Here is a 13,726-nt window from a genome sequence, read left to right as displayed (position 1 = left end):
ATTTTAGTACAGAACATAGTGCCGAGGTTGTACTGAAACGACTGATTTATTGAATGCAATATTTCTTTGTCAGGTGACTCTGATGACGTCGCCACTGCTTTCCCTCACTTCAGGTAGCCAGCCACCCGACAACAACAGCAAAGCAGAAGACCGGCCAGATATCCATCAACTCACTATTAATCATCACCATTCAATCTCTACGGCATTGCAGCATCAAATTGATAGCTGTTACTAGCTGATTGACATAGTAGCTTTCGTGTTCATCACATTTGCTTTGGTGCCGCACATTTGAGCTCAGGTACTCCGGCTTGGCTTGGCTTACTTCCTCTCAACAACAGCGGCTGCTACCATCAATCATGGCACCTATCCCCGTCTACACAAATAGCCCGGTTGCTAAGAAGCCTGAGGGTGTCACGCCCCAGACTGCAGCGCCCGATGCATCCGGGAGCAACAAAGAGACGGCCCCAGCAGCCACGGCGGCGACGACGACTCAATCGTCATACCCCCAGGCACAACCGGGAGCAGTCCCGTCTCTTCCAGTCCAGACCATGACATCCCAAGTGCAAGCACCACCTTTGCAGGCCACGCCTACCCAGCCAGTCAGAACCCAGGGACCTCCGGCTCCCCAGCCTGGTGCAGCTCCGACGCTGGCGGGGGCGACGAGCCATCTGCCGCCCCCTCCAAAGGCGGGCGAGAAATATGTCCCACCACCACCACCCACAACCTCGCAGGCTGCGTCAGCGTCATATCCGCACCAGATGGCGATCCCGCCACCCACCATGGCATACCCAGCACAACAACTGGGAACTGCCACGGCCTTTGCACCATCATCGGCCTACGCGCAGGCGCCAACCGGAATCGTCGGTCAGGGCGGCCAGAGCAGTCTGGACCACCCACCGGGATACCACCAGAACGTTAATGCTGCGGGGCTGGACCAATACCAGAGTCAGGCTATAGCCCGGAACGAGTCGGCCGATCGCCGGCAGCTGGATGGCACGGAGGAAGAGGGCGTATGGGGTGCAGCCAAGAAATGGGCCGCAGGAGCAGGAGAAAAGCTGGCAGCCGTGGAGGGCGAGGTCTGGAAGCGCATCAACAAGGACTAGAGCTTCTACTAGAGCCGCGAGGGCCCCGATGGACGCATAGGCCTGGCGTGATGTGGTCTGTTATGGAGTCGGCTATGTTCACACAAATTGCAATGTTCATCCAGCCCGTAGGGTGTGTTTCGTCCGTGGTCGATCTGGCGACTTCGCCGCAGCGGGACCACACAGGGACCACACCTCCAGTTCGGCCGAATGTCCTGAATATGGGAAAGAGGCATGTTCATCCCAAAGGCCTCCCTTTCCTTCGACTATAGTGCCAGCAGCATAAGTTATTATAGCATTTGTCCCGCTCATCGTTGGCTTGCCGAGAGGCGGCACCTTTGCCAGAGACGTGGGCACTCTACCTAGCTCTTGAGGCTATTTATGAACCAGCTAAATATCAAACAGATCGATCCGAGATAAAACGACCCGAACAATGTCCCACCTAGATCTAACAAACAGGAGGAGGCATGCTCTCTCGCTGGAACTTGGAGTGGGTTCAGCCTGCAAGCATCGCATAGGCATAATAGCACAGGGCCAGCTAATAGTAGAGTATGTAGATTATGAACTGCCAAGGCCCTGCTGCTTTCTTCTTCCGTTTTCGTCAATTGCTCCCGATGGGAGTTCCTTGATTTGTATAGGAAACTGGGCAGTGCTTCCTGTTTCGGTGCCTCTCCAGGCATCTAAAAAAAAAAAAAAAGTTGATATATTGATTGACCAAGTTCCTTTTCGCAGTTCCTTTGTTTTTTTTTTCTTCGCAGCAGCAATAAGTGGTCCTGGTGGTATTGGGGGAAGGAAGGCGGGCGATGCATGATAGGATCTTCCGAGGGGACCCCGGGGCACGGGCTGGGCAGCTGGGATAGCGTCGTCATTGGTCGGAGATCTCCATAAGGATATCGTCTTAAGATGATGGGGACCATGCCGGTCACGCACGAGAGCATTGCGATAATTTCCCAAAACGTCAGCAAACTTCATGCGTGGGCAGCCTGCCCTGTCGGGGAGCTGCAAGACGGTCGCCTTGGGCTGTGCCGTGCCCACTCCCTACTGCACTCCCCCCGGTTCCCAGACGGTACAACACCAGCACAATCAGCCGGGGCCGTTGCACTTCTGTTCCCTCTAGGCTCTAGCAGCCCCCACAGAACAACTCATCGAAGTTTCGAACCGACGGACAGGAAAAGCCACCAAGCTCCCAGCTCCGTCGCACTAAGCCAAAGCCGCCAGCGACTGCGCGACCTAACGGAGTCAACGACTGCACGCCCCGAGCCTTTCTGTTTTGAGCAGGCAAGCGCCCGCGGGCTTGACTCGTGCAGTCCCTCTGTGTTGGTAGTAGCCGTCGATTGATGTATGTATCTGAGACCGCCCGGCTCTGGCGTCACTCACTGCAAGTAATGTACTGCCCCAGTGGAGCGACAGGTGGACGCGTCCGGCACTTCCTAAGGCGGCAGGTGGCCTCGGTAGTCTAGGTACTATATCTCAGTATACTACGCAAGGATTACTATATTTGACTTCTGGATTCGTAACATGGGGGGGGGGGGGCACTGTTGGACGGTGAGGACGGTAGCTTGCGAGCTTGCTGCCTGCAACTTGTGACTAGGGTTTCTCGCACTCCTTGCTGCTCGTCCGGGTGACCTAAGCGGTTGGCAGCTGGGATCTGGACAACCGAAATGGCCATCTATGTGTCTGGCAGGAGAATGAGATGACGGGAGGGAGGCCTGGAGGATTCATTCGGGGGCCTCGGGCGGCTGATGAGACCAGCTGCTGCAGGTACGCACAATGCGATCGATATGTCAGCGTCCGGGGCGCCACTCCCACCACGACGCGGGAGTTGGCGGAAGCAACCACACAGCGCGACTCACATACCCAGTTGAGCCAAAGGTGACGGGATGCATAACATGGTAATATCTGCCCAATTTCAGCCCTTTACCAGCACATCGGATGATCGTTTGTGACTGCAGGAAGCCATCCTCGCTCGAACCTTCCTTAGCCTGTGCAGATACTGCCCAGACTACAGAGTCAGGAAGCCGGCTATTAATATCTCGCATCTTATATTACAGTGCATGCAAAAAGCACGGGTGTCACCCATTATCGATAGGCGGCCAGACAGACAGACAGCGAATAGGCTCGTGTGCCGCTAACGACCCCCCCTTCCCCTCGAGCTCGATCCTCTTAACAGCCGCCTCTTATAGTCGGAGTCGGATCGCGACCAGGGCCAACCCACCCAGATCAGTGGCAAAGACTGACAGCTGGCTCTGGCTCGCACAGGATATCCTCGCACGGCAGATACAAGTAGAGCACGCCAACACCATCCACTGCCGGTGGCAGGGTAGGCAGATAACAAAGGCCCAATTGAATCGCGTTGGGGAGACCAAGGCGGCGACTCGTTCGTCAAGAGATTCCGCAGGACTGGCCTCTGCAGAAACGCAATCACCTCGAAGCTGCGCCATGGGGACCTGCCAGCCAAGCGGAAGGCTGGGACGGGTTCGCTTCGATGGTGACTGAAACAGGGTGGTAAGATGCGGCTGTCAACTTTTTCTTTCTTTTTCCATTTTTACAGGCTCGATGATACGGTAGTATCGCGCAGTGCACAGTCGAAGAAGCTTAAAACGAACAGCACGGGGGCGGCACCGTAGCACTCGCCAGTGGCAACGGCAGCAACAGGACTGTACAGTGCAACTTGGCGCCAGGGACTGACTGGACTTCTCTAACGACGTTTTATCCGGTTTCCGAGGAGCCCAAACCAAACGTCCCATAACTTTTCGTGTGTTTTTTCTCTCCCTCTTTCTTCTGAATCCCACATTCCACCCCTCGAGGGAACATTTTCTGGGCAAAGCGAGGCTAGCTAGCACCTACAAGATCAAGCGATGTTCCTCTGCCTTGGGCAGTTGCCAACCCGAGAGCCATCTGTTGTGTTGACCGGGTGGGCCAGATGGGATGGTGATCATGGATCGCTGTGTCTGGCGCCAAACCATGTCTGACATGGACCCTACTGCCACCTGCAACTGCTGCAACTGTTGGTCCAGGTCTTTTTCGTCTCTTGGTCCCGTCTGTTGCGCTGCTGCTAGGCATCTCGGGCGGGCAAGGATTATGGTCAAACGTTCTGGACCGTATCCCTGCCTCACTTTTCCACTCTATCCCAGAGCACGTAGCGTAGCATTGTGTGCATCGGCTGCTGAAGTGTGCACACACTAGAAGACTAGACACGGCTAGCAGTCGAGGTAGAACAGCGCGATGCCGTCGTGTGGATGCACCAATCGCACGTCTGGCAAAGTCCGTCGAGCTTTAGAGTATGCGAAAGCCTTATCCGATCCATATTATCAATCGCAAACTTGGTTATTCTCGAGCATAGACGCACAGAAAGCACGGCCGCGGTGGATTTTAGCCGGTTCAGCTGGCACATCGGGCGCTGACGCAACTGGAAGCAGCCCACCTACCCTACACCACGGCGCCATAGCGTCTTTCCCAAGGGGTGGCTAAGAGGTTTAGCGACGCCCAAGAGCTGGAGATAAACGAGGGATCAAAGGGCGGAGTGGCTAGTTGGTAGCACCTGGGCATAGTGGCTTCGAATTCGAAAACGCAGGCAGCTTGCAGCACGCCTCGGTGGAATTTTTGACTTTGACTTTGAATATTACAGAACGGTACCCTGGCTTCACGGTCTCATTGGCAGCATCGGTTGACGAATCGCAGAGGTATAGGAGGGTATAACAGAGCTCTGCTATTACATTTATTATTAGTTATGTTTCTTGCTGTTTGACTTTTTTTCTTCTCTTCCTTTCTTGCCCTGCGGCACGCACACATTGCGCACAGTAGGAGAGAGAGGAGACTTTGTTGGAGTCGAAGCAAGCAGCTAGCAGGCCGGCGTATTAGTGGACAGCATCGGGGTCTACCGTTCCAGGTATGGGGGCTATATGTGCTGCAGTTAAAGTGCGGATCCCGCGCTAGACTCCTCAGTAGTAGTGTAGTTGCTTGATCTTTATCCATTGGATTGGGCAGAAGCGAGGACGGAGGACGGCCCAGGGGCGAGCGAAGAAAGAAGAAGAAGAAGGCGCGAAGAAGGAGAAGAAGCACAAGACGACGACGACGACGCGTTTGAGGTTGAGTTGTGGGGTTCACGATGCAAATGGGCTGACTGGCTGGGAGATGGACGCAGGGGTTCCACCGCGTGTCTCAGAGCCCGATCCTGAAACTCGGCCATCCCTGCCGGCTCTGGCCCTCTAGTCCTAATTCGGCTAGGTAACCTGTCAACCACGACTTTAGGAAATTTCGCTGCACCAGCATCTTCACAGTCTTTTTTTTTTTCTTCTTTGTTCTTGTTCCATAAACGACGGTTGAATGGGAGAGCGAGTGTCTGCAAACGAAAGCAAATTGGATTCGACCAGCCAGGCCAGGCCGCCGTCCGACATTCTCTTGTCCATCCATCCATCCAGTATCCCGGATCGTCTGTGATTCTGATTCCTGTAATTCCAGCCAGTGCCCGGCTGTCCCCGCTGATTAGCAAGCACTTACTTTTATTCCAAGCTGCGTGCGTGCAAGAAAAGTAGCCTGATTTAATATACTCGAGCACACAGTCGGGACTTCCTTTTCGCTGGCTCGGATATGACCGCCCCTACGTCAGGACTGCGGCTGTACCTCTTTGCGAGGTTCCCCCTAGTACTACGCTGCCCAACCCAACGAGTATGCAGTCTCCGTCGTGCGGCTCAAACGGGCAGTCTGTTGATACCGTAACCTCGTCGACGGCACTCGCCTGGCACTTCAGCCCCTGCCCAGCCAGGCCGGTTCAGGCTAGGTCCCCGTCGAGTTGCTACATGCTATCCGCACAAGAAACCTGTCCCCCTCTTCAGATCGACTTATCCGGCCGATATCTTGTGTCGTGGCCGTGTCATACGACACCGACCACCTTGTCCAGCTGGCCCTCGGGCCTCGAGGCTGTGTGCAGAAGTAATCAAGAAACCAGAAGCAAAGAAGAAGAAAAATTGCTCTGGACTTGCTATTTTCGGACCTCACGAGCCCGCTGCTTCCGTCATAGAGTTGCGTGGTCCCCCGCTCCACCCCCCTCCCGACCAAGTGGTCTTCGTCTTGATCTGGTTTCTGCTCGCTCGTCCCGTCCTGTCACCTCTCGCCGAGAAGCGAGCGAGCGAGCGAAAGGAAGAGAAAGAGAAGCTGGGTAAGATATGAGACAAGCCACTTCCTCGGATCTCTGACTCCACCCAGAAACGTCGAGAAGGGATGGGTCGGCTGCCCACCGGCGGTTCTCGCGAGAATCCGTTTCCTCTCGCTTTCGTTGCGCCATTGCCCTGTTGCGCTAGTGCCGGCCTCGAGCAGGCAGGGCGATGATATCTGAGATGGCCTATCTGTATTCAAATCATGTTATTCTCCTAGGGCCGTTTGCGACCAGTGGTTAGGGCTCCATGTAGCGATTGTCCCGAAGAGGACATCGACCCATGTTCGTCTCTTAAACTGGGGCAGGGCCGGCCATTATATTAGCCCCCTAACCGCTTCGGGACTACGCAGTGCTCTGTACCTGGCGGCTTACCCCATACCATCTTGTTCTTTCGACACATCATCGACGGAGAGATGTAACCTACCGAGTGGCCCCTGTCGTGCAAATCCTTGCATATGCCCCTGGCCCATGTTATCCAGTCTGGCCCTTTTCGAGCGAGCCAAGCCTGTTCTCGTACACCAGACTCCCCTCTGGAGTCGGCTGGCCAGGGCCAAGTTTGTATCAAGGACGCCGGCTTAGCTCCTACCGACGTTCCGAACGAGACCCAGCATACCGTACTGGGTTATCACACTAGACCATGGATGATGCCTATTCGAGCTCTGTACTTTCTTTTATATCACCGGGGGTCCTGCACTGCCCCTCATGTATCCTGCCTCTTGCTCCTCTTTCGCCTTGTCCACCCCTCGTATGCCGCCGACACTATCCAAGCTGCTAGTCGCTCCTTTCTTCCCTGTTCTCCATCGCGACAGACTGACTTTATTAAACCCCTCCGGTCTATAACACTGAGAGCTGGTTCTCTTTTCCCACCTGGACGCGCCAGACTGTCTGTTGTTTTGCAAGACCTCTTCGAACCAAACGAGTTTCTCCTTCCCGGACAACTCACTACACTCTTTTATACAAGCAGCCTATGCTTGATACTGAGGCCGCCCCTTAACAGACGAAACTCTCACTTACACACAACACAACACAACTCAACACACAAACGACAGCATATACCCACGCTCACTTCTGCCGTCCACGCAGCTACTACTACTGCTATATCGTCGAGGCCCAGATCTGCCCGCCGCGCTCTTTTACGTCAACTCGCCACATCGCGATTATACCAGATATCCCTACCGGAGATTGACAAAGGGTTTTCAAACTCGGATCATAGCTCATGCTATTATTACCTTGTAAGTCAACTATGCCCATGACTCGTCTGGACTACGTGGGCCTGGCGGATCCACGCCTGTTTATTCTGGTATCGGAGGGTTCTAGGCATGGTATCCAGCCAGATCAATGCTAACTCCCTCCTGTCTCAGCGTCCATTGTGCAATAGCTTAAGTCACGCTGCCCTCCCTGGTCCGGCTTGACCATGGACTCCAGTCATTCTCATCTGTATGCTCATCCTGAAATATACTGCTGGCCCTTTCATTAGAACTCACAATCCTATAGGCTACAGCAACAACAGCAGCAGCAACAACAACAACAACAGCAGCAGCAAATACATCAACCTGCGTTCACATACACCCCTAGCAGGAGAGAAGCCCACATACCCACTCCACCCCCGATCATGACAATGAGCGGGAACGAGATGCCAGTCACAACCGAGGGGATGGGCACGCCGGCCGGCGCTTGGGCAACGCCCACCACACAAGGCATGAAGCCTCGGCCCGCGACAATTCATGAGGGTTTCTCATACTGCTCTGCAGAAGGCTTCAACACCATACAGGCTTGGGACCCTTCGGGCTTGGATATGCAGAGCACTCCAAGCGAAACCATGTCCCGTCCGGTATCGATGCATCAACAGGAGTTCTACCCCATGACCACCATGGAGCACAACCCCTGGGGAATGAAGACGTGCGAGGACAACATAGACGTCCACAGCCTCGACACAGACATGATCGGCCAGGCTTACACCTCGGATGATGCCATCCCGATCCTCGACCTGCGGTACGCTGGGCAGCAAATGGAGAACGAGAACATGGGTTTCGAGCATGGCTTTGGGCAACGACGCATGTCCGGCTCCTCCTTCACCATGTCGACGTCGGGTGCTATGTCTGACATGCCATCCTACGAGGAGTTCTCCGCCGCCATGTCGGAGGCGCCCTCGTTCACATCCGACTACCCGCCGACCTCCAACAGGAACTCGCTCATGTCGTCCACACAACTCTCTCCCGTGGCGTCGCCGCGCATGACCCCCCAGAGCCGCTCCGAGCTGGTTCGAACCCAGAGCCGTGGCCGTGGCGCTTCGCCTTCGCCGCGCCCTGGCACCGTACGATCTGCGCCGTATAGCGTTGACAGCAGTGCGCGAAACAAGAGGTGGTCGACTGGTTCCTACGGCACGACTCCTAACCGACGCCCGTCGCCGTTTGTCTACCAGCACACACACGATCCTTTCGGTCATCGTGCCTCTTCCAGGCATTCTTCTCCCACCATTTCGAACCCGCCGCTGCCTCTGAACTTTGGCAACCTCCAGGCCGTGCAGCAACATCCTTTCCTCATGTCTCACGGACCTCCTCCGGCCTACCGCAACAGCATGCTCCTTCCCTCTCAACTGCCCTCTCAGCTTCCCTCGCAGCATTTCCACCCTGACGCGCACGTCTTTGAGAACCCGCCGCCGCTGCTTTCTCATGGCCTGTTCAGGATGCTCCAGAGCAACGCCGATCCTCACTCGCTCCATGGCCACTACACTGATCTCTCGGACCCACCGGATCTGTACGCCTCTCTCAACGAGGAGCAGATTCCTCCTCCCCCGGAGGACATGAACCCCGAGGACCCGGACCTGGTTCCCCACGAGCAAGAGCTCCGGTTCGAAGGTGACCTCTACACACCCAGATGGGTCCGTGGCCACGGCAACAAGCGTGAAGGATGGTGTGGCATCTGCAAGCCCGGCCGCTGGTTGGTGCTCAAGAACTCTGCCTTCTGGTACGACAAGAGCTTCACCCACGGCATCAGCGCCGCCACGGGCAGCCCGTTCCAGGAGCCCCACGAGACCCGACGGATGGATGGCAATCCTGATGTCTGGGAAGGCCTTTGCGGTAGCTGCAATGATTGGATCGCATTGGTTAGCAGCAAGAAGAAGGGCACAACGTGGTTCCGCCACGCGTACAAGGTAAGCGCTTCCAACATCCCCTTGCAGACTGAACTGCCACTGACAAAGAGGACAGTGCCACACTCATCCCAAGATCAAGGATGCCCCGAAGCGAAGGCGCGAAAGCAGCCACTCGCGAGCGCTTGCGGCATCGCAAATGGCGAAGCCCAAGGTGGAGCCTCAAACGCCGAAGACGCCACATACACCAGCCAACAACGCTTCCGGTGTAGAGACGCCGACGCCCATGCCGCCTACTTCGGTGCCCATGAGCATGCAGCACTCGACGCCGATGATGCAACCAGCTACACCGCTTGATGATATGTCGAATATGATCTAGGCGAACCCCTGGATCACACACGGCCGCAATCTCTTGGCACATTCTTCTCTTTTCTATTTACGTTATCGCAAATTAGATGCGTCACGAAGTCCTTTTTCCTTTGAAGTTACTTCAACGATATCATGACCCTGGGAAGGAAACTATAGACTGGCATTTTCGAGGGCTGCGTTGGCCGTACGAGGACCACCTTCGGTAGTTTCCTGTCGCGCCCATCTCTCCCAAAGCAACACCATATTCCATCTCCTACAAAACTCTACTTTGTTTATCTCTCACACATATGCGAACACACGAACCGGGACGGGTTGGACACGATACCATGGCGAATTGTTTGCAAAACCCCCTGGCGGATGGCGACCTTCTCCACGGAGAAGTCGCGGACTGGGACCGGCATTGGGGCCCAAGGAGGAAGAGGAAGAGGAGGAATGTCTAATACGTGGCCGGCTTCACTATGATGACTATTAGGCCGCGCCACCTTCGAAGAAAAATTCAACAAATCACACATCACAACCGCAAATGCTTCTGAGCTCTTTCCCCCGTTTTCCTACATGTTCTCTTTTTTTCCTTATACTCTGGATCGTTTCTTCTTCGCTTGTTCATATACGCACAGCGCGCAAACGTTTTTCTCTCTCTTAATCGTAGATAGTTAAATACCTGATACCCCTTTTGATGATTTGGGGGGAAACGCTGGCGGATGGGAAAATAAGAGGGGGAGGAAGAGGAGGAAAAAACAACGGCGGGCTCTCTCTGCTGCCCGTCATTGACGCCACGAGAAACCGCGCTGGCGATGGAACGAAGAAAGGTTGACATGAAACAGCCCCAGACTGGGTCTGCTGAGGACTGACTGGGACGGATCAGCATGGGAATGGGACAAACGATGGGTTTAAGCACAATTTGCCGTGTCAAGCAGCTTGGCCTGACTTTGATCACGATGAATGAATTATCAGTTCTCCAAACACTTTTCTCGCGTCTTTTTGCACATGTGTCTGTCTGTCTGACTGCATGCTTTGTTCCGTATCCTGACTATGCCGCTTCCTATATTCTCCTGATCAACGACTTGGTGCGCAGCCCCGCCGCTGTTGCCGTGTGAGCGTGTCTCGTCAGCTGCTCCCCAGCGTCAGGAGTTTACTGTGCGGAACACCGCGGTACGTGTGCCAGGGAGGGAGCCGATGTCTTCGTATCGACTCGACTCCCGGTCTCGGATCCTCGCGCAGATCATTCAGTCACGATGATAAGGAGTTGGGAGAGACCCTCAGCAAAAACTCCGAAACAAGAAACTCCCGAGATCCGCAACATGTCAGTTTTTTTATACACCCGCACCCTTGAATTATTGTTCGCGAATATGATCTGCCCGGGGCCCTTGAATAAGTCTCTTATGCGTGCTTGTTACCAGCCGTAGTCACGCCAGTTCCGTCTGAACCCCCGGTGATGCATAATTTTCCTAGCTATCGACGTAGTATTGTACGATTGTATATGTTTCAACTGGGCTGCTCGATGTACTGCCTACCGGAAAAAAGGCCTGTAGGTACTTCGGCAAGGGTGCGAAATGGAGTATACTCGCGAACAATAATTCAAGGGTGCGGGTGTAGTGTTTTCCCCCCCCTCCTTCTTTCCTTTCCCCTCTTCGACTTTCGACCAGAGCTTTTATATGGCTGCTGTTTTAGCCTGGGTTTCCTTCCGTGGCAAACGTTTTCTCAACATGCCTTCCTCCCCTCCCCTCTTCTTCACCTGAGTATACGACCCGTGGACTTTGGGTGCCAGGCTCACTACCCCAAGTCGGGTTGGACAGGTCCATGACTGTGCCCCAGGGGCTTTTGGGGGAGGGGAGGTCTGAGGGGCGTGGGACGTTTTGGAATGTTCCGTCATCCCACCTTTTTTCCCGGCTGGTTGTTTCTGCCGTATCTGATGTAATGCATGAATGACAAGAAACGCAGACCCGTCCAATGCAACTCTAATCCGGTACCTTGCACCAGACGTCCGTGGCTTAGCGAAAAGATATATATATATATATATATATATATATATATATACGGATATATAAAGTACTTTAGGGGTGGAAAAATTATTTTATATCGTCCAACGAAAAGAGGAAAGGGAGCCGAAAGAAAAAATGTTGCAAATGATGTTGTACAATATACTTACTCGTATGTACATGTATGTGTACATGTCCATCTTCCCCTTCCACACCTCCGAGATGCAACCCCGATGCTTTGCTTGTCCGGACCACCTGCGCCTGCAATATGTCATGTCCCCATTCCTCCTTGATCTGGAGGGCGATGGCACGTTGGATGCAGCGATATAGTCTGCTTGCTTTAAATGAGGCCGTCGGCATTGTGCAGGCGGTCATTAGCAAACGCGCAATGGCATGAACGTGAAAATACCGGATGAACACCCGGAAAGTACTGGCGCCCATTGCCACCGTACCAAATACCAGTCAGGCATGCAGCCCTATAGGCCGGGCGCCAAGCATGCAAGCAGTGGCTGTACTACCTTTTCAGCAGTACGACGAACGCGTGCCCATCGCGCGCCGGGAATCCTGGCGTGATGCCCCTAATAGCAAGATATACGTATCGATCGCCCCGTGCTGCTGTGGTTCGTCCCGAGTGATGAGCAATTGCGCATGAACGGCGGCTACGCACATGCATACCATTGGGCACATCCGTTGGATCGCCCGAGCTGGTGGAGACGATAGCTTTTGCCTCTCGAGATCAAGCAGCCCAACGCAAGTCCTGCATAAGTCCTGTCTGTCCACTATCTCTCATCCGTTGTCGGTATGCAATCCGGGGGCTATTGATACCGGACATGGTAAGCGACTGACATTGCATGTAGGGTCTGGTGGGCATAGAGAAATTATCAGGTATGCCACACATACTTACATGGCGTGGGCTTGCATGTTGCTGCTCTCTCGCATTTGATCTTGTACAGCCAGATCCGGGCTACCTTGAAAAAAGCCAGAGTAACAAAGGGGTATTTTGACGCTATGCTTTGCCACATTCGTGAGGTCTGGACCTAAGCGTGGGTATATATCGACACCATGACCGCCTATCTCTTTCTCTCCGTGGCACGACTCAATGCTGCGGTCGATGTTGGCAATGAAAGCAGGGGTCAAATGGGTTGCTCTGTCACAGGTCCAACAGAGGCACTGCGGGATGGTTCTTGGCCAGCTCTCACCATGTCGACATAGCACCGGAGCGCGGTGTTCAGCTCAGCAGGTCGGTCGGTGGTGAGGGAGGTAAGAAGCGTTAGCTGGCAATGAAGGATAGGACAGCGAGCGCAGTAACCACGCATGGGGAGTGGCATGGGCCCATGTTTATCTCCAGCTCGGCACCGAGACGCTACCTTCTTAGGTGGCGGCAGCGGCGCCGGCTTCCAGTTCCCTTTGCGGTTACTAGAGGAAATGTCACTGGGCTTTTCCAGACTCCTGGGTCGAGGTCCCTCCCCTACACTATTGACCACTAGCTGGCTACTCTGAACGCCTCCCTGAATCGTTATCTTGCTTCTCCGAAGAGAGAGACGATATGATTTCAACGTCGTCTATGCCAATCATATTTCCAATTCCCAGGAACCGGGTTTTCTGACCGCAGGAAGGGACATAGGATGCCTCTGTGCTCCCCTCCGTTGAGTGCTCCTACACGAGGAGTTATAGACGATGGACCCGGGGGATATGCTTCAAGCTGCGTCGTGTCTCTTTCAGGTGTCCAGTTCCACTCGATCGGCCTTGGAGGCGTCATCTTGGCGGTCGTACAGTGACCCCCTCGCTCTCTAACTGCATCGATATCAATACCGGACAGGCTGTACAGCAACAGAATCCCTAAAATGGAACTCTGGTGTCCAGCGAGACTCGGGCAGCATCGGGTTGAGAAGTTGAATGGGAAAGACCACCAGTATACTTGAGCCTGGTGCAACCACGCCATATGGACTATCAGGGTCCGATAAAGTGAGTAGTCGAACCATGATCGTCCGATATTGATATTTCGAAAGTAAATCGAGAAGTCTATGGGTTCTGGATAGGTCCAATTCCG

At 54.3% G+C, this 13,726-nt stretch overlaps 2 protein-coding genes across 2 annotated transcripts; both read left to right on the top strand.

Moving 5' to 3' along the window:
- Positions 1-356: 356 nt before the first annotated feature.
- On the top strand, positions 357-1,103 carry PG985_006142 (uncharacterized protein; the record flags this gene model as incomplete). The annotated part of the gene is made up of 1 exon (XM_066825911.1): positions 357-1,103. One exon carries the CDS (start codon positions 357-359, stop codon positions 1,101-1,103), a length of 747 nt encoding a protein of 248 aa, XP_066685518.1.
- A 6,548-nt stretch (positions 1,104-7,651) lies between these two features.
- PG985_006141 (uncharacterized protein) lies at positions 7,652-9,707 on the top strand (the record flags this gene model as incomplete). The annotated part of the gene is made up of 3 exons (XM_066825910.1): positions 7,652-7,674; positions 7,732-9,391; positions 9,447-9,707. 3 exons carry the CDS (start codon positions 7,652-7,654, stop codon positions 9,705-9,707), a joined length of 1,944 nt encoding a protein of 647 aa, XP_066685517.1.
- Between the last annotated feature and the right edge of the window lie 4,019 nt (positions 9,708-13,726).

The sequence above is a fragment of the Apiospora marii genome (assembly GCF_038362585.1).
Source record: "Apiospora marii strain CBS 49790 chromosome Unknown utg000004l_segment0_segment0, whole genome shotgun sequence".
Classification (NCBI taxonomy): Eukaryota; Fungi; Ascomycota; class Sordariomycetes; order Amphisphaeriales; family Apiosporaceae; genus Apiospora; species Apiospora marii.
Note: the sequence above shows the minus strand (reverse complement) of the source record. Positions and strands in the feature narration are given on the sequence as shown.